The sequence below is a fragment of the Annulohypoxylon truncatum genome (assembly GCF_022578515.1).
Source record: "Annulohypoxylon truncatum strain CBS 140777 unplaced genomic scaffold F4807scaffold_3, whole genome shotgun sequence".
NCBI classification, from domain to species: domain Eukaryota; kingdom Fungi; phylum Ascomycota; class Sordariomycetes; order Xylariales; family Hypoxylaceae; genus Annulohypoxylon; species Annulohypoxylon truncatum.
Window position 1 is genome coordinate 673,817 of NW_025953789.1, and position 23,014 is coordinate 696,830.

Here is a 23,014-nt window from a genome sequence, read left to right on the forward strand (position 1 = left end):
TCTTGTACAATGTAACATTGCAGCAGAGTACCGAATAATAAGCTTCCGTAGATTAGGATGTTAATATTGGCCGCAAGTGTGCAGTTGAACTGTTTTTCTCTCCTATTTTCCCATCTTCAATTACCAACCACATAAAATTTATTCAAACAATCCCAAAATATTCCATGACCAATTCTCCGCCACATTCTACCAAAACACAATACGTAATGAGCGTATTCTAATTATGCGCATAATTATACACATTCAAAAATCATGTAAACAACTGAACCCTTAAAAAGACGGCGCACGGACGAGGACGTGAGCGAAAGGGTAACATCGCGCCTTTGATGGTTAATCCATGACCTCTATGTGGTCCGAGTCACAGTTATGTCCTTCTTGATAGGAGAAAGTCCTATTTTGGCCTTGGCTAAAATGTCTAAGCTCCTGATGCAATGATACGCTATTGCAGGAAACATCTCAAGATAATTACAGCACTTACACAGCAACAGCGCTGAACATTCCAGACATCTGCAGCCGGAAGTTCCAACAACTGCGCTCTCGCCTTCGGCCTCCCGACGAGCGCCGGGAGATTGCTCGTGTAGTCTGTTCGCGTAGTCTGTCCGCCCCGACCAAAGGAAGACTCCCTAATGGACCGCATTATCATCTTCCCCGTCCCCGTCTCTTCGCAAACCACCACCTACCTGACCTGGTCCCCATGAAATTTCAATACGTAATGACCAGGAGGGGTTACCAGTGCCGGCATCCTCGAACTGCATGCGGGGTTGGAAATCCTCTTCTTGGCACCGTCGTGATGGCTTCATCAGACTCTAGTCACATAATCCATGAACATTATCCCCGTCTATGTTAAAATGCATAATATTTATTTTAGCCGGTTCTTGATTTGATCTTGATTTCATCAAACATCTTAGTGGATGTTCCTAGGTTTATCTACTCCTGTCGTTACGCATTCAAAGCCACTTGACCGCACGCTACTACAGATCAAATCGACTCCTATAGGATGCCGAAAACCGAAAGCCAAGAATCTATACTGATAGGAGACCACTCTACAAGATGATCGTCGAGGGAATACCGACGTCGGCACATTATTCGCTACCACTACATGTCGAGGGCTACCATTAGATATGTATCACATCACGAAAACGAGACGGGCGGAGTGATTAAGGGTAGGTGATGATCCGTTTCTGTGTTGCGGCGTGACTAGCGAATGAGCTTGTGCCGTGGAATATGGATCTTGCTTAATGTAAGATTACTGTCCGATGAAGAGTTCGCATCCTTAGTGCCTTGTCGTCGTTTCTACTCGCGACCCCCATACGGCCTAAGTCCACTTAAGGCGAAAATCACCATAGTTCTACCAGCGCAAGTGGAGCGTCGGAACATTTATATGCAACATTTATGTCTACTATGTATGCAGATTCCTCGGACAGCGGACATGATACCTTTAACAGTAGACCGCTTTGACAACATGAAGCTAGTATGTAAATCGTAGCGTGGAGGATACCGAAACGTTGAGAAATTGACTTCCATCGTTATACTCTATTCATCGCGCTATCCCGGGTTTTGGTATCGCTTCCCCAACCCAAACCGGATTAGGAATAGATTTCTCCAGACCTGCCTCGTGTTAGAAGACGACACTCGGTACTATCGTTCCCGTAGCTTCTAGCGGCCTTATCGAAGTATCATGTCTTCGTTGTCGTCGTCGTAACAGAGGCCGAGCGCTACACTCGGAGCCTCCGTCAACCGTCTCATAATCGTAGATTACTATCATAACACATACATGGTAGATATCTTTCTCCAGCGATATTTGGTCGAGCTATATACGATATCGCTAGGATCAATAGCCTCATCCCCCTTTTCCCTCAGGGACTCGTCTCCAAGAACCACTTCCCCAATGTTAACCTTACATCACGCAACATTATCTCCATTTAGAAACAGGACGGACGGGCCGTCGTTGACGTCGGTGATATGAATCAACCTAATTGTCTTGGCTATGCCTCGAAGTTGAACCTTCACTTACCACCACACCTCTACTAGTTAACTCTTAGTTGTGTGTCAGAATATGTCCGGACATGCAGGAACCTTGATACCGTGTTGCTCCGGCAGCACACAGACATACATGGATTACCTACTTCAACCTCGGCAGGTGGAATTTTTGCTGTTAGACGACATCAACTAGGTACCTACCTATTCGGTTCGTTATCCTCGTCCTTCCTTGAAGTTAGTCCTTCGATGTTGTTACTTTGCTCCTGCAAGACTCAGCCAAAACGAAGAGATTGTCGTTCGAAATATTTGTGTCTTCTAAGGAGAAACTACGAAGCTACCATGAGCCCCTAGTAGACTACGGAGTCCAGATACTCATTTTCATGGATACCATGGTTAGTAAGTTCTTTCTTCGAATGTTGCTGTGATCTCGTGACTAAGATAGTTGACTATAGCCCCCTATACCCTGAGAACGACCCGGTGGACAACTCATCCCTGAGTACAGACCCCCTTTCAAACTCGATGCGAACGAGACGGCACAGCACTACCGGCATACGGCATTGAAGACATCTGGATATCTCTTTGACTGGTAGTTATCGCCAACCGGGGATCAAGAGGCAAAATACAACTAAGCACTTGGTTCAGGGCACTGTTAGTACAAATGGTTCAAGGCAGAATAAATGTAAAGTCAAAGTACCATTCATGCTAGGTCTGGTCCACCAGGTCATGTGAAGCTGTATTTTGCCTCCTAATCCCTGGCTAGCGACAACTTCCAGTTAAAGAGATAGGAGCACGATCAGGATAAGCCAAGGGCCTGTTTCGTCTATCCTTTGCCATTAGCCTCTATACACATTTCGGTCTGCATCAAGGTACCCTTCATCTCGAGACCACTCATTCCTGGTTCAGTTTCTCTAACGTATACTTCTAGGTTGTTTGCTTCAGTTCACTCTTTGTGTGGATCTGTGGATCTGTTGATTGCTTTAATGAGCTATACCTAGAAACTATCTCGATGGAAAGTTGGCAGAAACCCAGCAAAGCATCTAATAGTTTACATTGCCGTAGATCAAAGGATCACATTCGAACCTACCTTCCTAAACCGGGACCTAAAAGACCTCCTTCGAATATGCCGTGGAAGGTAGCGACTTCGGCATCTATAGCATGGATTCAATTGTTGGCGCTGTCAACACCACGCTAGCAGAGCTCTCGCATATAACCCCTGCTCAGGATTGCCTCATCTGTGGTGTGATAACACTTCATGCTCTGGATCTTGGTTCCTGGAAAATCGATCTACGAACGGGACGGCACTTTCAAGGCGCATGGGGCAGTATCAACACCTTGCTCCATATATCTACATACGGGCAGAGGAATCATGTTATCCTTGCCAGCCTTAGATTGCCTTGGTCAAACCCAGGATCGGCATAAATGGGATCTGGGCCAGAGTATAGCCTGTCTGCAAGGCTATAACTACGCTATCACCGAAGGTGCGAGTTTGATTGGCTACACACCTAGGTCATTCGCCGTTATACAGGGACTGTTGATTCCGTTTATGTCAATTATGTAATGCATTCTACTTTACCCTAACTTCATTCTGCCCCTTTCATTTTACCCCTCCTCGACGACAATTGCATGGGCCAACAGGACCAGTGCCGGGAACCTGCAAACCGGAGGGGTAAAACGGCTATGCGGTAGGGATATTGAGTCATGAGTCCTCCCGGTGGTGTGGAAACATTGAAGATACTCGAGTAGGTAACCTCGAAGACCAAACCGGCAAAATGGAGTTCGATGGTACCCGACGACCAAGTATGGAGATGTGTCAAGCATCCTCTAGACGGCTTGGCCCTGTCGTCAAGGATCTCTTCGAACCATCACCCTTAATTATACTTGGCATACGAAGATTGCACTAAAGAGCAGATTCCCTACCAAATCAATACCTACCCTACGTACGGCACAGGATCATACCCCTCCGTCAATCATTATGCTGGAGTTGAGCATCAATGTGTCACGAGGACTTCAGATTTAGTTGCCATCAACTGTTATGAATGACCGTGCGGAGTTACTTTTATCTCGTTGGCCAGAACAGAGACTTGCCTAGACGGTCCGTCCCGTGCTTCATTCGCCAATCGTTTTTTCTTTCCTTTTCTCCTAAAATTTTCGCACTTTGTTAATCATTGGTATAGTTTCTTATACCAATGATAGGCCGTGGCGTGTCGGTCCAATTTTAAGGGGTCAGGCAATCTGCTAGTTAAAGAGATCAAGGTAATATAATTTCGCAGAAATTGCTTTATTCGCTATTGTCAGATGTTGTATTGCAGACTATAAAGTGTAGTAACTCTATATTATCTACAACTGTCAGATCAATATAGATATCATTATCATCACCGAATAATCATACTCGTAGTGTTATAGAACAACAATCTTTAGTCAAAGTCAGTCAACATACCTATATGAATAGCTGGAAAAATAAGTATGTTCTTCCTCGGCATCTCTCATCCAGAATGTTATATTCCCAACCGTTCTTTGTAAGCGCCCATCGCACGATTTACTAGTATCGATTTTGACACTAGGCCGCGGCTGGAGCCTAGCTCACGCCCTCTGGCACCGACTATTCGAGCGAATAACCTCATCTAGAATGGCGTCCGATCAGCCCCGCGCCACACTAATCTGCTTCTGTATGCTTACTCCTTGGATAGCTGCGATACATATGCATAGGATAGCTAAAGCTTCCTTCTCGTCGTCTCTCATAGGGTCTGGCCAGATGATATGGATACCGTATCTGGAGTGTGGCTTGCGTAGAACCGACAGTCTGGGTGGACAACCAACCTAGTCCAGCATAAGTCCGCCGTCGCTAGATTCCACGTGTTTATGTATTCCTAAGGCCCAGATCCATTCTGGAGCAATCGTAACGGCATCACTAGAGTTTCGAGCTTAGCCCTAAGACGATGCCTGTCTTGATCAAGATTTCTGATGGTTTCCGGGGAGCTTTACGTGCCTTAGAACGATGCCTCCCGCAGCTCAGCTCTCCATGCCTCTAGGAGATACTCCCAGCCCTATCTAACTAGTCTGCTCGACATCAGGCCATTGATGTATAGCTAGAACGTTCTTTCCAGCTGGTCGGAGCTCCCAAATAGATCTATCGACAGAAGTCTATCACATTTGTCGATTATTCATCCAATGGTAGACATCGACCAAGATTAGGACAGGTGAAGCAATCATCCGCGCCTACGCGTCCTTCAGCTAGCTGCTGCGCCATGCATACACAAGGAGGTCTCATGGAGGTGATTGCTATCACCATGTGTACTGTCTATGCTCGAAGGGGATAGCGAGCTAGAGAAATGGTTCGAGTGATGAGACGCCATAGGCGTTTTCATCGGGGTCGCCGAGGTAGCTCGAATGCGAAGAGATTGAGAGTGATGAGGACTCACGATGATCTCAGTGTATGAACAAGTCATGGCGAAAAGTATAAAGTCAACCCTCACCCTTATTCCGTCTATGATCCAACAGCTCTCAAACACAGACAGACCTCTAAGATACCCAGCTCCAGTGCCTCGCTTTTCAATTCATCTTGATTTTCCATCCTTCATAGCCTATTCACACCTTTATTAACTTCCCCAATCCTTCAAGATGACCGTTCTAACTGTTGCCGAGCCCGTTGAGGCCATTGCCATCAAGGCGCAAGACATCGACTCCCAGGCAGTAACCATCAATGCCGCTCTCAACAAGATCACAACCACCATTGCGGGTGTCTGGGATCTGGAGACGAACAAGAAGGATACAGTGGACACCAGCAAAGCCGTCTTCATCCCCCACAAGAACCCAGGTTCGGAATCCGTTGTCGAGGGCGACGACCGCATGCTCGTAGATCCTGTTCACTTTGCACCCGGCGGCAAATACAGATGTCAGTAGTCGAACACGCAATACTTATCCCCATTGAACCCCTATACTAACAGTAAAGTGTAGCCATCCTCAAGCTTTTCATCAAGTACGAGAACCTAGGCGACAGCAAGTTCGCCCACGGCACCGGTTGGCTGATCCGCCCCGACGTGATGATCACCGCCGGCCACAACGTGTTCACGTGGCGGGCGAACGGCGGGAGGGCGCGCGAGATCATCGCATACGCTGGCTACAACGGCGCCTCCAGCATCAACGACCCGTCCGTTGAGGTTCGCAAGGCGAAGCGGGTCGTCACGACCTCGCAGTGGCTGTCGAACCGCGGCTCCATGGCCCACGACTTCGCCATGGTCATGTTCGACCAGCCCTTCACGAACGCCACGCCCTTCCCCTACATCGAGACCCCAGCCAAGGACAAGCTCGAGCTCGGCGTCGTCGGCTACCCGGCCGACAAGATCGACGAGCGGAACGGCGAGAGGGGAGGCAGGATGTACGAGCTGTTCGAGACCACGGAGTACAATCTCATGGAGCAGAAGGATACCATGCTTCAGCACTTCATCGACTCCGAGGGAGGTAAGTAGACTAGACAGGGAACGCTATCCCACCCTGCTCGCCTCGCTAACAAGACCGCAAGGAAACTCCGGCGGCCCGGTACTAAGGCGATCCGATCTCTGCGCCATCGCGACGCACGTCTACGGCGGCGACGCCAACACCGCCTCGGTCATCGGCCGCTACGGCAACCCGGTGCAAGACTACGTCGCGGCCTTCGACCTACCCCTAGCCAACCCGGGCCAGATCAACCTAGTGCCCGTGAACAGCGGCGCGATCTCGCAAGCCGACGCCGCCACGGGCCGCCAAGCCGGCGAGATCGCTAAGCTCGGCGACAACGTCGTGGCTCCCGTCGTCGTCGGCAGTGCGACAAAGTCCGGCGGAAAGACCGAGTTCTGGATCTTCGAGGGCGTCGACGAGATCTTCCGCCTGACGAAGGACATCGCGGAGACCCTTGGCCCCGTCATCGCCGGCCCGGTCGGCGCCGTGATCTTGCCTACCATCGTGCAGGGGATCAAGCTCGCGCAGCCTGAAGGCCTTTTTGACAGTACGTACCTAGAATCCTCAACCCCCTAATCCCCCTTAATAGCCTACCAAACCACCCAAAACACAAACCCGCTAACACCAATCCTCCCCACAGTGGACGCCTCCCTCCGCCGAGCCCTCCTAGCCAACAGCACACTCCTCGTAGCACAGCAGCGCAGCGCCAACGAAGAAGGCTTCTTCGACGATGTCGGGCGGGCGATCAGCGCGTCTTTGAAGCACGATCCGCTGGTCCGCGCCATCGGCGAGCCCGTGGTCAAGCTACCGTTCGCGGAAGTCATGGCGGCTATCGGCGTCGTCGGCTCCGCGGCCGAGAAGCTCGTCGACGACGTCGCGGGCGAGATAACCCGGGCCTTGCTCACGCGCGTGCAGATCCCGGACCTGGCGCACATCGGCGCCGTCGCTAACGCTGTCGTTGCTAGTAGGAAGGCGGAGAGCGCTATGGATGTTGATTCCGTGCCTACTACTAACGGCAACGGTCACAGTCACGGTAACGGTCACGGTAACGGCGCTGCGGCGGCGAGTGAGAACGAGACTGCGTTCATCCAGCAGCTTTCTCAAGCCATTTCAGCTAAGAGCAGTAGCAACGGAGCTAGCAGCAAAGAAGAAGGCTGGCTCGACGACGTGGGCGGGTTCTTCGAGGGCGCGGCCCGATCCGTCGGCGACGTGGTATCCGACGGGGCCAAGATCGTCGGCAAGGCGACGCTCGAGGGCGTGAACTTCGCCGTCGACACCGTCAACGACGGGATCAACGCCGTGGCCAAGGTGCCCGTCGTCGGCGACGTATTCGGCACCGTGATCAGAGACGACCCGGCCTACATGATGCTCGTCGCCCTCGGCAAAGCGGCCAAGGAGGCGCGGATCGAGAGCGCCTTCGACAACGACAACGACGACGAGAAGAGCAATGGCAACAGCGGCAAGCCCGAAGGCCTGTTCGACGACCTGGCGCGCGAGATCGGGAAGGTCGCGCAGGCGCTGGTCCTGCACCAGGTTCTCGCGGACCAGTTCCTGACGGCGCAGATGGCGCGGCCCGTGGGCCAGCTCAAGGAAGAGGGCTTCTTCGATGACGTGGGCGATTTCTTCAAGAACGGCAAGAACATCATGGCCATTGGCGGCGGCATCAACGCCGCCGCGGCGGTCACGCCTCTCGTGCCTGTCGTTGGTCCGATGGTTGGGCTCGGACTCTTGGGTGTTGGGAGCGGCGTGGCGTTTATTGGTATCGCGATGGAAACGTGATCTGTGGCTTTTTTTAGAGGGGATGAGCTATGCAGGCATGGCTGGCGGAACGTGAGGGCGCGAGTCAGTGGCTGGTTCTGGTATGGATTTGTAACGGGAGTTAGGCAATTTATATGAACAGTAATGAACACGAATATAACATTTTCATTGTTATAATATTTCATACTGAATCCGAGTGCAAAGGTTGGAGTGAATTTCCTTTTCTACCTATACTTCTATGGGCAGTATCTATTCCTTCTCTTTTTTAGCCATGTATGTTCAGACGTACATTGGAGTAGAAGGAGGGCGCTGCGGAGTTTGGTAAGATTGGTTCAGCAGCATCGTGAGGGGATAAAGACGTGGATTGAAGATGAAGTATCAAGTATTAAGACAATTTGAAAAACGAGGCGCTGGGTAATTTACACGTTTGTGTATGATGAAACAGTTCCACCCTCTCCCTCCCGTCCTCCCGACGCAGAAACCCGACCCGGAGCCCGTGGGATACTGTTGCTTGAAGCCCATTATCCCTCAAATTATCCTCTCTGGCTTGACTGGGAGATGACTTTGGCATGTGCCACTTGTAATCTGACTTTCTAGTACGGCTGTCATTCTTACTCTGCCACGGAAAGATGCTCACATAGCGAAGGTGGGATTTATGATGGCACGAAGGAAGATAGGAAAGCACTACATTCAAAGTAAGGATGTAAGCTTCGAAAATGAGTAAGTTTTTGAGGGAGCAAGTTAGCAGTTGAGAAAGCAAATTGGAAACAGGTTAAGTTTAAATATCACCTTCAATATAAACCATAAAAGAATATACTCCGTATACAGAAACTGGATATATAATAGGTAGGTGCTAAGCTTACCTACCTACGCATCAATATCATGTAGGTATGTTCTCACAAACCCATAGCATTAGTAGCTAACCTTACTATTCCGCCCCCTTCTTCACATCCTCCAGCAGCTGCCTGATGAAATTATCATGTATGCCCTTCCAATTATTATCGACCTGGGACTTCACAATCCCCATCAGCAACTTAGAGCAGTTAATCTCCACATCCTCCACCAGCTCCAACCCGCCTTCCTCCCCATCCGCCTCCCGCTCCCTGACCGTCCACCTCGTCTCCATAACCACAGCAAGCGGACTCCGTATCCTGACCCAGAGCCCATCCCTCAAATCAACAAACTCCTCGTTGCTAACCACGCTCGAGCTCCAGACCGGGTTCGGCACGTGGTCGATGACCTCGTACAGCTTGACCTTCGGCTTCCCCAGCGGCTCCAAGTCGGGCGGCAAATCGTACGCTTCCCTCACGGCGGCCGTCTCGCCGTCGTTGTCGTTGTTGTTGTTGTCCGCCGGAACCGCGCGGTGCGAGACGTAGTGCGGCTCGGCCTTGAGGAAGAAGTCGTGGTTGTGCAGCAGCGCGACGGCGGCCTCCTTGGTGATCTTGCGGCCGTCGTCGACGGCCGGGATGGCTGATGTGTTGGAGAACTTGGTTGTGCCGGTGAAGACTGTTTTATGATAGGTAGTTCAATGTTAGTGATTTAGTTTTATAGCTACGTGTGTACTTTTGCAGCTTCTATTTGTAAATGGTTACACCGGTATAGACAGCGTGAGTGCGTGACTTTACAGAGTAGGTAGACCGACTACCCAGCCAGCCACGGCGCTGCGGGGAACGAGTATAGGAGGGGTCCTAGAACTTACACGACATCTTTGCCTAAGTCTATTGCCTCTGCCGCTCCGCTCTGCTCTACTCTAGTCTAGAAGGAAAACCAAAAGTCGTTCCCGCGACTCGAAATATGTAAGTTAGGTAGTAACTTCAGAAACGTATGAAATCAAGAGTATAACCTCAGGTATCTCCCAAATCGTCCAATGGATATCGGCAATTGCTCAATCTACGATAACAACCTACGTAGCAACAGGGGGTTAGTCCATTCCCTGACATCATAAGACTAAAAGGGGGCATCGCGTACGCACTCTACTTCCCCGAGGTTGCATTGATAGCGCCTGGATTAGGTATAACCTACGCAAGCTACAGGGCTCCTACAGCACGGTCCGGATGCCGCGAAACTGGTCTAGGCTGTGCTGGTGCAGGTTGTTCAGCTACTCAAAACTGCATCTTGTTTCACCGAAAGGGGTAGCAAGATTGCCCATCAACCCCCCAAGCCAAAGGCCCCCCCCCTTTGATAAGTGTTATATAGGGATTTAATATTTATGTATTAGCTATCTCTTTCCCGTGTTTGATAGCTAGACGAGCCTTTCGACGTATCCACAATGATAGCACACACGCCCAGCACTGCGGAGCAACTGGGCGACCAAAAAACAGCCTTGACAAAGATATCATTACTAATACGTTCATCGCAGCCTTCATCGTTGTAGGCAAATGGAGGTTATTTTCTCCCCGTTCGCCCAGCTTATCCTGTTTCCTAAGGGTATCTCAAGTATGACCGACATCCCCAACTTACAACATCGCATTCTCTCTTGAGCCTCTCTTTTTTTTTCGTCGTATACCTGTCGCCCTCCCTGCGCCAACAGCTTATTCCTAATCATCCAGAACCACCACTTGCCCCGCCTGTGGTCGAGCCCTGCTAGCCGCCATCGCCTTATGATACACGGCCTGAGCTTGGCTTCTTGGTTGCACTTGCGTCCTAGGCTGATTCTGCTTCACCACCGTCGGTGACTGCATTGCGAGCCGCCTTACTGCCTCGTCGACGGCCTTGATCAACTCCCCTACACGATGATCCATCTTGCTCGAAGCTGAGTCGCCTAGGGACCTCCACGCCTTGCCATCGGCATTGTAAACCTTGTCAAGCACTTGCTTGAACTCGTCGTCCGGTTTCGGTGTTCTGCCGGGTTCCACACGGGTTATTTCCCACTCAACGCCCTCGCGGCGATTTTGAAGTCGAACTTGTAGCGTCAGACGCCGCGAGACCTGGGGGGTTCTGTTTAGGCCGGGAAGATGGTATCGGATATTAAACCAATCTAAGTGAGGTGCGAAGATTTCAACTCGGCCTCGATTATTCATTGCGAGGTCCTCCCAAGCATCTTCGACCGAGTCTAGAGCACGGTGGATGGGTAGGGTGCTCGATAAGTAAAATGGCAGTTTTCCGCAGCGGAGGTGTGAGTTGATGAGGTGCCGGAAATGGTCGAGAGCGCGTAGCTGCGGGTTGCCTTGCCCGAGCTTGAGTTCGATCTTCTCTCGGCCCAGTTCCAACGTCGCCTTCCAACGATCGCCACGGGGTTGGATCGTCGCGCCACCATCCGACTTCTGCCGATCGGTATACGTAATCACAACCTTGTTAAGGGTGATTTCTTCGCATTGGATATCCCTATCGCTTCTGCGTATGGCGTCTATGCAGTCTGCCAGTTTGTCGATAGCTTTCAGGCGATTCGTAAGTGTGTCTAATATGCTGCTTCCAACGTTTGCTTCTAAGCGCAGCGCGAATACTCCAATGGCCTTATTAAATGCCACATCGCGTTCAACATGACCCTTGAGGAGCCCAAACCTATCCGGGTCGGACACCTTAAGTCGGGCGTCCAAGAACGCCCGTAATAACTCCTTGGGTTGTTCTGTGCTTCCTTCAGTCTCGTTGGCGTCGGTTTTCTCGCCACTCGGTATATGCGGATGCGTAGATAATGTGCGCATGCCCCTAAAGGTAATCTCTACGAAATCATGTGCCCAGCGTGCGACTCGCTTTTCCGGTTGATCTGATTGCGGCTGTCTCAAGATGTCGGAAAGCTTAATGAAGATAGAGGGTACCTTCATATTCGCGGGAAGAGCGTAATTAACCCCAATGTGCGAAACCTGCTTTATCCGTCGCTTGTGTAGAGCTTTCAGATCAGTAAGGTGCGATATCATAGCAGCAGTGAATGTGGTCAAGTTAGAGAAGAATCTATCCTCTAGATTTGGCGCAGAAGAGCTGAGCAATAGCTTGGTGTGCGATGCGATTCGACCCTCCCCGTTAGGGTGAGAATTGCTGTTGTCATAGTGTTAGTCATAATTTAAAAAGGGGGAAAGTTCAAAACTTACACTTCCATCAAATACCATTTGTCACCGCTCAAGCTCAGGTTGACCATCAAATGCCATTGGTCTGGCCAGCCACGTCGCCTGAGCCATATGAATTGGCCCGTCTCACGCCCGGTCAAGACCCCCTTCACTATTTCTGGTTTCACAGGCCCTTTGCAAACGCCCCAGCCCGCGCTCTTCCCACGTCGGATGATTTCCTCCACCACGTGATGACATCTCAGAGTCTCTAGATAGGGAACGCTATCTTGTATAGGATCTTTCGAGCCGTAATTCAGCTTGTGCTCTGCTTTCCAAGTCAAAGGAGACTGCGGCTTCATCGAGAACATTCCAGAGGTGGGGTTGATACCGACAGTCACATAATGACTGTGACTTAACTGCATCTTGAGCGTTGGCTGCGTCGAGGGGTCGGTCGGGACGTCTAAAATGAGGCCGGCTTCCCTCTTGGTGAATCGTCCGTTTGGTTTTAGCTTAGAGTGGATTGACGTGAGAATATATTCAACGTGTTTACTAATAGCTCGAAGTAAGAGGTCCTCCGTTGAAATATTGGCATCGTCAAATGGGATATCGAATTCCTTCACTTCCCGATTGTCTCTGAACCAACGCAAGGTAAGATAGCTCGATGAGTCCGGACTCTCAAGACCATTTCCCTTCTTGCCGCTGTTGACGCCTAAAATAATCCAGCTCTTTGGACCTTCTGGCTGGTAGCGACCGACCCAATATTGAATAGACATAGCTCGGTTGAGTCGCTCTACCTTGAGCATGTCCACCCAACGACCCTTGCTCATTTCGAATGCCTGGCGCACGTACTCGGTGATCTTCTGGGTTAACACCAATTCGTGGAGGAACTTGTAACATCCATGGAGGCCATCCTTCTCTAATACTTCGTTGACCTTGCTCTCCAGGCGCATTCTCAACACGTCCGACAGTTCGGTTGGCGCAGGGGTAAAGTCAAATCGGAAGTCAATGAACCAGAATTGCTTGTCAAAATCCTCATCGGCTATGGTAAGGTCAACCTCGAACTCGCCGGGAACCTTGAAGGTGACGCGACCAGAATGAATGGTGTAGTTCTGGAAGTGGTATGGGATGTTGTCGTAATCTTCCAAGTTAAGACGGATCGAAAGCAGCGTATTCAAATTTTCGATCCATTGTAGCTTGTCTTTAGAAGATAAGGGGGGCACATCGAGGTAGTTGAGATCCGGCATCCAGGGCGCTGTGCCGGTTGAGAGTACGTGAAGAGCAGTGCGAAGGTCAGGGTTCGGTAGTCGTGCGTGTGCTAGAGAGGTTTTAGTAGCAGCCAATAGTCCTACGGTGTTGTTATATCTCATCTGCTGCTCGCGATAAAGATTGAACAAGTCGATAAGCTTGCTGACGTTATGTGCGTTCCTACTCCATCTCGCAATCACCGTCGCCTTCACCCATTCCGTATGTCTCTCCTGAGCGAAATTCAGTAATCTAACCTTCTTGTTTATGTTTTCGGGTGAGTTGTCGTCCACGGCTCCGCTAACATGTCCTGAATTGCCATTCATAGCAGGCGTTGACACCGGCATCTTAGCCAGGGCGACAATTTCGTCTACTAATTGGTTGTGGGTTTTCTGCGCGAGGCGCGCGAGAAGGTCTCCCAACGGGACGAAACCTTGCGTAATGTGTTTTATCTCGTCAGGAAGGTCATTCATACGCGATGCGTTCTGTGATTGCGCTACGATCGCGCCCTCGACGCCCTCGTCTCCATTCGCCATATTGTTCACTCCGTTGCTGCCTCCAGCTCCAGCTCCGGCGAGACTACCGTTCGAGTGAGGTGCGAGGTTACCATTGCCGTTGACGAACTGTCCGTGATCTCTGTCATGATTTGTGGCTAGTGGTGCCCGAACGCCGTTCTCCATCATGACGACACCAGGCATCATATGCCTCGAACCCCCTTCCGCCGGCGCGGCGCGAGACTTGAGTTGGGCTCACCAGGGCGTCTAGGATATCGGTCGATGCAAAAGAGAGAGACGGAGGTGCGACGATGCTCCGAGGCATGTGTTATAAGTTTGAAGCTGGTCGGTGAGGGTAAAGTTGGGATTCTTCCGATGCGGTTTGGCTTTACTAGTGATTTCGTCTGGTTCGCACGGGGCACGTTTTTTTTTAGTTAGATGTGGAAAGTCGAGGGATGCGAGGAATATGGAATATTGCCTCTTCTTTTCGGTTGTCAATGAATGGTATTCAACAGTACGAGGTAAATAAGTATGCGCAAGGTGATGGCGGACGTTGTATGCAACATAAAGAGAAAGACAATACGCGATGCTTGGGAAAAGTCACAGGTACAAAGAATGGCGAGAGGTGGAATGAGTTCATGCGTAGGTAAAGAAAATCGTCGAGGCGAGGCAGGCAAAGGCGGGTACGGATGACGGACAGAACAACAAGCGACCGGTTCCTTCTTCTTGCCTGAATGTGTCTTGGCGTGACCTGGACGCCAGTTACTGCTAAGTTGGTAAACTGCCCCCGTGTAATTGCACTAATCGTACCTGATTGTACGCTAGAGTGTACGCTCAGTACGCTTTAGCGTGGAAGGTACCTCCTACAGGTGGATGTACCTTCTACCATAGTGCTTGAGCTTTTTCAACTTGCAGGGATCTAAGAACCTTGGAAGGTTCGCAACCAATCCGAGCCATCGTCGATGACTAGACGTACTAAAGCAACCAGAGCACTAGCCACATTCGGTACCACTCTACCTTCCTACTTTAGCACGGCAGCCACGATCAATAGACCTGTACAGGTTTACAATTGTAACAAGTGTAAAAATCAGTGGGTACTTCCAAGGTTCCTAAATAAAACTGGAGTGGCTGCATCACTGCTTCAGTTCTTTCTATGAATACTATTTTCCATACCTAACCTCCGCCATGCTATTGTATGTACCTACATATAGTAGCAAGCAGTAGCTCACGTTCTTGTTTGTCAGTCTTCCCTGTAGGATGAACACGTAGTTGGGCAGTGACTCACTTAAAGCAGCCATCCATGATACAGGAAGCGGTTCTAAACAAGTCAAACTATCGAATTCATTTCCATCCATGTTATGTCTTACATTTGGTTATTGGGAGTACCACCTACCTACGAAATTCGATACAGGTATGCTTCCTGCTTCTTTCTTTCTTTCCCTTTAATTCTACTATAGCTACGTTTTGTGCCTACCTAGGTATGATCCATATTAGTTTCGATAGCCCACCCTCCTTATCATAACCTACCTGTATGTCTCGCGGGATTATGGTGACGGTGGTCTGGCCGACCAACGGAGATGGCTCTCGGGCGGCCTATAGGAATCCACCCGTGGCCGGAAGTCGCAATATATCCAATACCTAAATGAAGATTGAATTCTCACCGTATCCCTACGTACCTGCTCTTCTCGTTGCAAGTGCGCTATCTACCTGTCAGCGGAAAGCGTCGCTTATTCTTTCTATACACGACGTTGCTTACGCAGTCCTATTTCAACGCAATTCTCATATCTATCGACATACGTCGGTATCTAAGTAATATATGCTGTTTAGAATATCCGATAAGCACAGCAGCCAATGTATCATTTCACGTATGTGGTAGGTAATTATCGTGATAGCCTGGGCGTGAGGAATAACGAAGATTGGGTGGTACCATATAGTCAATATGGGACTACCTACTTATAAAAGGAGGTCGAACATTGGAGATGGTTGCGCTGCCTTGGTCTGCCTTGGTATACCTTCATTCAGGAAGCATGATCCGCATGGATTTCTTGAACATAAACATGAACACGATACAATCAAAGATACGATGCTTGTTCTAAGAGGCATATTCCATTTGCATCTCGACCATTTCTAATTGGTCGGGTAACGATGTCAGCGATACCTACTGCCTATGAAATACCGGTAGCAGCGGTAAGCACTTGCCGTTCCGAGTGGGGCCGTATGCGGCATACCAGCTAGATGCATTTGGTATTAAGGAGTATTCAAATACTAGGAACCCCAAAATAACTATCCCCTATATCGATAGTCTCGGCAACAAAAATTCAACTTCTGACTAGGTACTGACTCTGTTCAAGTTCATTTACACAATTATTAGCATCAACTACTAAGAAACTACGTTGTAAGGCTGCGGGTGAGGAAGTGACAGAAGCATTACATCTTCCCGTTCTAGATATGAGCGTTGGTTAGGAAGAGTGAATATCTGCAGTTATTTCAACATCTAGTCTGAATCAACTGAAGCTCTAGGTTGACAACCCCTGTCAGGGTACTAATGATCTTGCTACACGACTAGGAAATATATACACCTATCACAAGCTCATCTCACTCAGCTCAGCTGACGTTATACCGCCCAGGTGGTTGACGGGAGGACCATGCCTCAGGTACAGCCAAGGCTCTACCGTGAGGACTTTTGACAGGTCGAAACTAACTTGGATTAAGCACTTCACGCAGGTTTCCGAGGCATTGAGACTGAACAGAGACACAAGACCAAGGGAGGGAGGGCGAGCTATCAATCAGTCTTTTCTCCGAAGACACACAGGGTGCTAGAAGTCAGCTTGGAGGTAAATAGCGTCAGAATGTCTTCTGGGGATATGAATATACTGACTCAACTAGGTATACGAAGCGAATACTTATAAGCTATACTCGTTTAATGCTTCATGGATGATGTGTCTAATCTATGCTGGTAATAGACTATAGTGATCGAGATTACACACCGTATGCCCACGGAGTCTAGTCAGGCGCAGAAACCCCAATAAAGCTATATTCAACAGCGTTATATAAGATCAGGAGAAACATTACTATAGGAATTTATTGTCCTAATGACGTATATTGGCTGCGGTTACATATCGGAAGATTACCTGTACCTATATGACGCATAAGAGGTTAGACAGTCATAATAATATAGGCAATTCGGCCTAATGATATCATGCGGCAGTATAAGACATGCATGATGGATTAGATACAAAGGAACAAAGAAGAAGATAACTGACAACTCACTCATCTGAAACTGGGGCACATCACAAGAACATTCCCATGAGAGATATTCGACTACCTAGTACCCAAAGACAAATTGCGTCCTGGCTAAGTAGGCGACGAGAATCTATATCGCCTCACATCTAGCTGTTTCTAGACAGGACTTACTCATGAGAGATGACTCTTCCAATATGGATCAGTCCATCCCTCAACTTAATCCCCAGAGTGAAGTAGGAGAAACTTCTATTGAGGCATGATAAAGGCGCTGTTTTTAGATAATGGAAGTTCTCAGAACATCTGTCCAGCTAGATAGGACATATAAAATGGCACCCCCCCCCTTAACCTAGCAACCAAAGTATAGCCTGTGGAATAGTTCAGAATCAAGATAGCCATCTCCTAAAACAAGAGTCCTCTTAGACATGCATTACACCTGGACACACTAAATCTCTAGCTCCTATCGTAACTCCGCGAAGTCTCCTTAAACAGGAAAAATAACCCGTATCCGGACCAACAACTTTACCGCATTCCCACTGGGACGATGAAAACTCCGCAGTCAGAAACACCCAAGGCACCTCAAAGCTCCCCCAAGTTACTCATAGAACAGGAACAGAACAAGCCCGAGGCCCTCAGTTATTTTGACCAACTCGGCGCCGAAGTAAACAAATACCAAGTCCCCGACCGCGGAGTCGGCGGCTGGTCCGGCGGCACCATGAACGACGGGATGATCAAAGTGAACTTATACCTCGTCGCGCAAGTCCGAAAACTGCTGATTAGGGGGTTAAACAGGAAGAACGACTGGGACCAGAGTAAAAAGATCAAAGATAGACAGTATTTCCGGCCGCGAACATGATGATCCTCTCTATATCGTAGCTCGTAGCTCGTAGCTCGTAGTCAATCCCCGTCATTATAACTCGCTCTTGTTGGAACGTGCTTTGCTATGTTCGTAAATTGATTTACATGTTTATCAAATGCTATAGTTATTTTAATGGTGTAACCCAACAAAGGAGGTCCATATATAGTGTACCTAATCAGACACACCACACCCGGCGAATAACACCATTTCTACTATGTATCGCCCAGGATTTCTAAACGGCCTGACTGTACCCGCCCAACCGCCTACGCCCATATTTGTACCATTTCCTGACCTCGTCAGCCCAGAACACCGTGCTCGTCAACGCGACTAGTCTGATAAGATCGAAGAACCCCAGAGCCTCGGTTTGAAACACTTCTTGGAGCCACGGGAAGTAAATTACGAGTAATTGGCCAGCTAAGCTTAGTGCCACCGCCCAATTGAATAATTTGTTGGAGAATAAGCCCACCTCGCCCCTGAATACGGACTTGCTTTCCGATCGGCAAGTCAACGCGTTGAACATGTCGTACAACACAAAACAGGTGAAAGTCATCGTCGTGTCACGCCGAGAGACTTCGCCGTCTAGCATCTCGTGGGTATATACGGCCATTGTACCTGCCATGATAATCGCGGCCGAGGTTAGAACGCGTTGAAGCAGGGCTCTCGTTAGAACCGGTTCGCTTCGAGAACGTGGTGGACGTGACATCACATCCGGATCAACTTTCTCTACACCTAGGGATTGCGCAGGAGGGCCATCCATGATAATATCTTTGGAACTAAGGTTAGTCATAAGGGTAAGATATAAAAAGGGGGGTTGCTTACTAATCCAGAGAATCTGCATGGCGTTTAAGGGGGTTCTGAAACCCAGACATGTGCAGAGGAAGACCAGAGCTAAACTAGCCACACTGGTGCTAAGCTGGAACGTGATAAAATTCTGGATGTTATTGAATATGCCTTTGCCTTCCTCGATGGCATGAAGGATCGTGGAGAAATCGTCGTCGGTTAAAATCATGTCTGAAGCCTCTTTGGCAACGTCAGTTCCGTGTAATCCCATAGAAATACCAATATCAGCCTTCTTCAACGCCGGTGCATCATTGACTCCATCACCGGTCATGGCAACTATATCGCCACGAGACTGGAGCGCTCGAATAATCTTCATTTTGTGATCCGGATTTGTTCGGGCAAAAATGGTCGTGGTATGCATTGCAGTTGCAAGATCGTCTTCGCTCATTGCATCGAGCTCATCGCCAGTGAGCACAGGCTTCACCGCACTCTGGTTTGACGAATGCTCGCGGGGTGTGGCGATTTGCATACCAAGTTCCCTTCCAATGGCCAACGCCGTGGTTGCAGAGTCTCCGGTAATCATTATGACCCTAACACCGCCTCGCATCAACTTTCGGATAGAGCGAGAAACTCCAGGGCGTGGAGGATCACTCATGCCTACTAGCCCCGCGAAAGTCAAGCCCTTATATAATTCCTCGTGTTGGGGTAGCGGACTCTGACTTCCATCTGCACTTAGAGGTGTATTGCTCCTAGTAGATGTATGCTCAGATCTACTTCGTCTAGATCTGGCGACTGGGCCACTTGCAAAGGCCAAGACCCTAAGTCCCTTTTCGGCCATTCTCTCGGCTGCTTCCAGTGCTTCTTGGCGGCGAATAGAGTCAATGACCATCTCGCGGCCGTCAGCTGTAAGATACGTGTCGCAAGCGTCAAGAACTCTGTCTATAGAACCCTTCATATAGGCGTACTCCTTGTCGCTATTCCCAGGTTGCGCTCCAATTACTACACCCATCCATTTCCGTTCTGAGCTAAAAGGAGTCTCGGCCGTTCGTGGTCCAATAGAATCCCTCACATCATGTTCCTTGAATCGATCAAGCAAATCAAGCATCGCAACGTCAGTTGGTTGTCCGACCCATCGCGTATACGGCGCAAAATCTCTACCTTGAGAATTTGGCAGTGCTCCTTTCGCAGAATGAGCGAGTCGTCCATTATTCGCAATATTGCCAATGCGCAGGATCCTAAGTGCCGCGGTGTCGGGCGTCCTTTCCGTCGCTTCATCGTCCGAATCGACGTCGATCGGTTCCTTGGATCCAAAGTACCACATCTTCGCCGTTGTCATATGATTCATAGTTAAAGTTCCCGTCTTGTCAGAGCAGACGACGTTCACGGAGCCTAACGTCTCCACGCTTGGCATCTTTCGAACAATTGAGTTATGTTTTGCCATGCGATGAACACCGAGGGCCAAGGTAACCGTCACAATAATAGGCAACCCTTCAGGGATTGCCGCAACAGCAAGCGAGATAGATATAGTAAATATCTCCAGGAGCTTCTTGCCTTGGAGTAACCCGACTAAGGATATCAGGGCGATTATGCCAAATGATATCTGGCTGAGCTGCTGCCCTAGATGGTCCATATTTACTTGTAGAGGGGAACGTGGGCTTTCCGTCCCCGACACACTCGTAGCGATTGTGCCGAAATGCGTATTACCACCCGTAGCGAAAACAATTCCTTGTCCATGGCCGGATTTGACTAGAGTTCCCATATATGCGATGTTGTTAAGCCCGTGATTGCGCGCGTCTTCTCTATGCTGCCCATTGTACGAGGGTGGGGATAAGATAGACGGGCTAGGGAGACGTAATGCAGACTGCTCAAAGGCGGAGGGTGTATTAACGCTTCGCGACCGTGAGTCGGCAGTCATTCTCAGCGGTTCATTCTCCCCAGTAAGGTTTGATGCGTCAATGGTCAGATCGGCAGCTTTTGTGATTCGGATATCAGCCGGAATACGATCACCCGTGGTGAACAAGACTAAATCCCCGGGTACTAGCTGAGCTGCCATGACCTTGGACGACGTAGCTTCCATCAATTCCTCATCTGGAGTCTCCGAACCGGTCGAGGGAGTCTTTTCTTCTGGGTCGCTAATAGCTGGAGGCCATGCTGCACTTTTAGTACTAGGAGGAGGCCGCGTAGGTTGCGCCCTAACTAGATGGGCGTGATTTGGGACTAAATGATTGAGAGCTTCGATCGATTTCTCAGACCGATATTCTTGCACAAAACCAACCGTGACGACTATTGTCACAGCGATCGTGATACTAACGGCATCGTCCATATTACCCACGAAAATCGAGAGAAAGGCGGATACGAGGAGTAGTATGATCAATGGTTCTCGGAACTGCATTATAAATCGCAACCATAATGGATCTGGGGGTTCATGGGGAATTTCATTAGGACCAAAGTCTCGTAATCGCGAGAGGGCCTCGGTGGGTGTTAGGCCGTGGGTTAAGGAGGTCTGAAGCTGAGCTGCCGCCTCGGCTGGAGTGAGAGAGGAATAACCATCTGCTACGGACTGTAATCATGAATTGGATTAGCTAACATATTTTAGTCTGATGGGACACCTTCATCCTGTTCGTTCTTGGTGGTTGAGGTACTCTAGGAGATATCTTACCCGCGATTGAGCGGATGTAGTCCGGACATGCCCCGACTGTCTTGAGATAGATCGCGCTCGTTCCAAGAGCTCCTCTCCATCTTCGCCATGATTCCGATCTATCCCATTAATACTAGGTACTGAGAGCGGAAGCAACGAGTCGCCGTTGGTCTCGCGATCACGCCATGGCCATGGCATCTTGGAAAGGAGTGGACGGGCGAACCACAGGAACGCAAGGCCGCATGGGGGAGAAATCAAATTACATCAACGACAAGGCCGGCGCGTAAGAATGGAAGATTATACAACAAAGTGTACCAGATGAATACTTGATGAATTATGGAACAGCGAAAAAATGCATATTAAAAAGGAGCTAGACTTGGATCTTGAATATAGTGACGTGTTGGGAATGATTTGAAAGTTGCATTAAGAGTCGTTCTAAAAGTTGTTCTAAAAGTTTTGGCGCATCTGGAAGACGTGGAACCTTGGAACCTTTTTTGCCCTCTAGCCTTTTGGGGGCAGTTTTAGGGTCGCGACCAATGCAATGGAGTGCCGATGATTCAAGCACGGAGCACGGATCCCTGAGCGTTGCTTGCCGATTTCGTACCTACCAAGCCTATCGAGCCTACCCAACGTAGCACTTAGCGTATCCTAGCACGCTAAAGTAAGATCCTATACCCCTGCTCGCGACGGCCCTGTGGCTGTCGACTTCAGCCTCCATAGGTCCAATGGTATGAGACATGTAAGCAAGGGGTAAAAGATCATTTGATAGATATTCTTGTATAGTAGATACTATTTGCATATGAAAGATTTTTTTTTTTTTTGCTTTGGGAGAGTGTAGTACCGTTTCAGTGAATTATTTACTAGGTATGCCAAAGATATAATAGCTTAGGTAGTTTTATGAGGTTCATACTGTAGCTACCTACCTACGGACTTTCGTTACACATGTAAATTCATATATCTTGAACTTACCTAGGTAAGTTGAGTTGCAGTTGCAGTTTCACTGATGAATGATGTAATGCCCATCTTATCAAACCCTTTCTCGGGCTCTCTTAACGCAGGTAACTATGGCTGAACTTATGTTGTAGATACCTACCTACCAATGTAGATATGTAGGCGCTGTATATTTTTTCATAATTTCTCATATCGTAAAGTTTTCAAGACTTAAGCAACTGCTTTCGAATGACACGTTGCGCATTCTTAATGCAAGGTCTATTTCTGATTTTCCAATGCTATTCTGAAACCATCACTAAGCTTATAGAGCTTGAATTTCAAGGTATTATGCATTTCTAGAAACCAAATTGATAGGTAACCAACCTGGATTCTTTAAGCAGGATGTACTAACCAGCCACATAATTTTGACCCGAAGGAGTTTAGTTGAATTTCTATTTCGCGTTCGTAACCCTTCCAAGATTTTTTCCTACTACCAAACGCTGTAAGTAATACAGTGTTGCCCAATGATAAGCCACAGTTTGAGTCACATACAAACCAACCAGAAGCTCCAGATAACGTATGTGACCCACTAAAAACCATGGCATACCTCCAGCCACTTGGATTTTTAGCAGGAAAAGCGGAATGATTTTTTTAGTCGCCCTCTTCAGCACAATCATTC

General features: G+C 49.0%; 4 protein-coding genes across 4 annotated transcripts; 1 reads left to right on the top strand and 3 right to left on the bottom strand.

Annotated features, from left to right (window-relative positions):
- Positions 1 to 5,200: 5,200 nt before the first annotated feature.
- Positions 5,201 to 8,374, top strand: F4807DRAFT_200103 (uncharacterized protein). Its single transcript, XM_047993801.1, has 4 exons — positions 5,201 to 5,872; positions 5,935 to 6,438; positions 6,500 to 6,961; positions 7,055 to 8,374. Exons 1-4 carry the CDS (start codon positions 5,599 to 5,601, stop codon positions 8,191 to 8,193), a joined length of 2,379 nt encoding a protein of 792 aa, XP_047858312.1. The 5' UTR covers positions 5,201 to 5,598; the 3' UTR covers positions 8,194 to 8,374.
- Positions 8,375 to 8,976: 602 nt separating this feature from the next.
- On the bottom strand, positions 8,977 to 10,319 carry F4807DRAFT_409127 (uncharacterized protein). Its single transcript, XM_047996505.1, has 3 exons — positions 10,145 to 10,319; positions 9,872 to 10,075; positions 8,977 to 9,678 (listed from the first exon to the last, which is right to left on the bottom strand). Exons 2-3 carry the CDS (start codon positions 9,876 to 9,878, stop codon positions 9,101 to 9,103), a joined length of 585 nt encoding a protein of 194 aa, XP_047858313.1. The 5' UTR covers positions 9,879 to 10,075; positions 10,145 to 10,319; the 3' UTR covers positions 8,977 to 9,100.
- Positions 10,320 to 10,340: 21 nt separating this feature from the next.
- F4807DRAFT_200162 (MED14-domain-containing protein) lies at positions 10,341 to 14,563 on the bottom strand. The gene is made up of 2 exons (XM_047993802.1): positions 12,198 to 14,563; positions 10,341 to 12,144 (listed from the first exon to the last, which is right to left on the bottom strand). The coding sequence occupies exons 1-2, from the start codon at positions 14,093 to 14,095 to the stop codon at positions 10,710 to 10,712; spliced, it is 3,333 nt and encodes a 1,110-aa protein (XP_047858314.1). The 5' UTR covers positions 14,096 to 14,563; the 3' UTR covers positions 10,341 to 10,709.
- Positions 14,564 to 18,054: 3,491 nt separating this feature from the next.
- Positions 18,055 to 21,861, bottom strand: F4807DRAFT_409142 (calcium-transporting ATPase type 2C member 1). The gene is made up of 3 exons (XM_047996506.1): positions 21,427 to 21,861; positions 18,807 to 21,327; positions 18,055 to 18,752 (listed from the first exon to the last, which is right to left on the bottom strand). Exons 1-3 carry the CDS (start codon positions 21,601 to 21,603, stop codon positions 18,220 to 18,222), a joined length of 3,231 nt encoding a protein of 1,076 aa, XP_047858315.1. The 5' UTR covers positions 21,604 to 21,861; the 3' UTR covers positions 18,055 to 18,219.
- Positions 21,862 to 23,014: the final 1,153 nt, after the last annotated feature.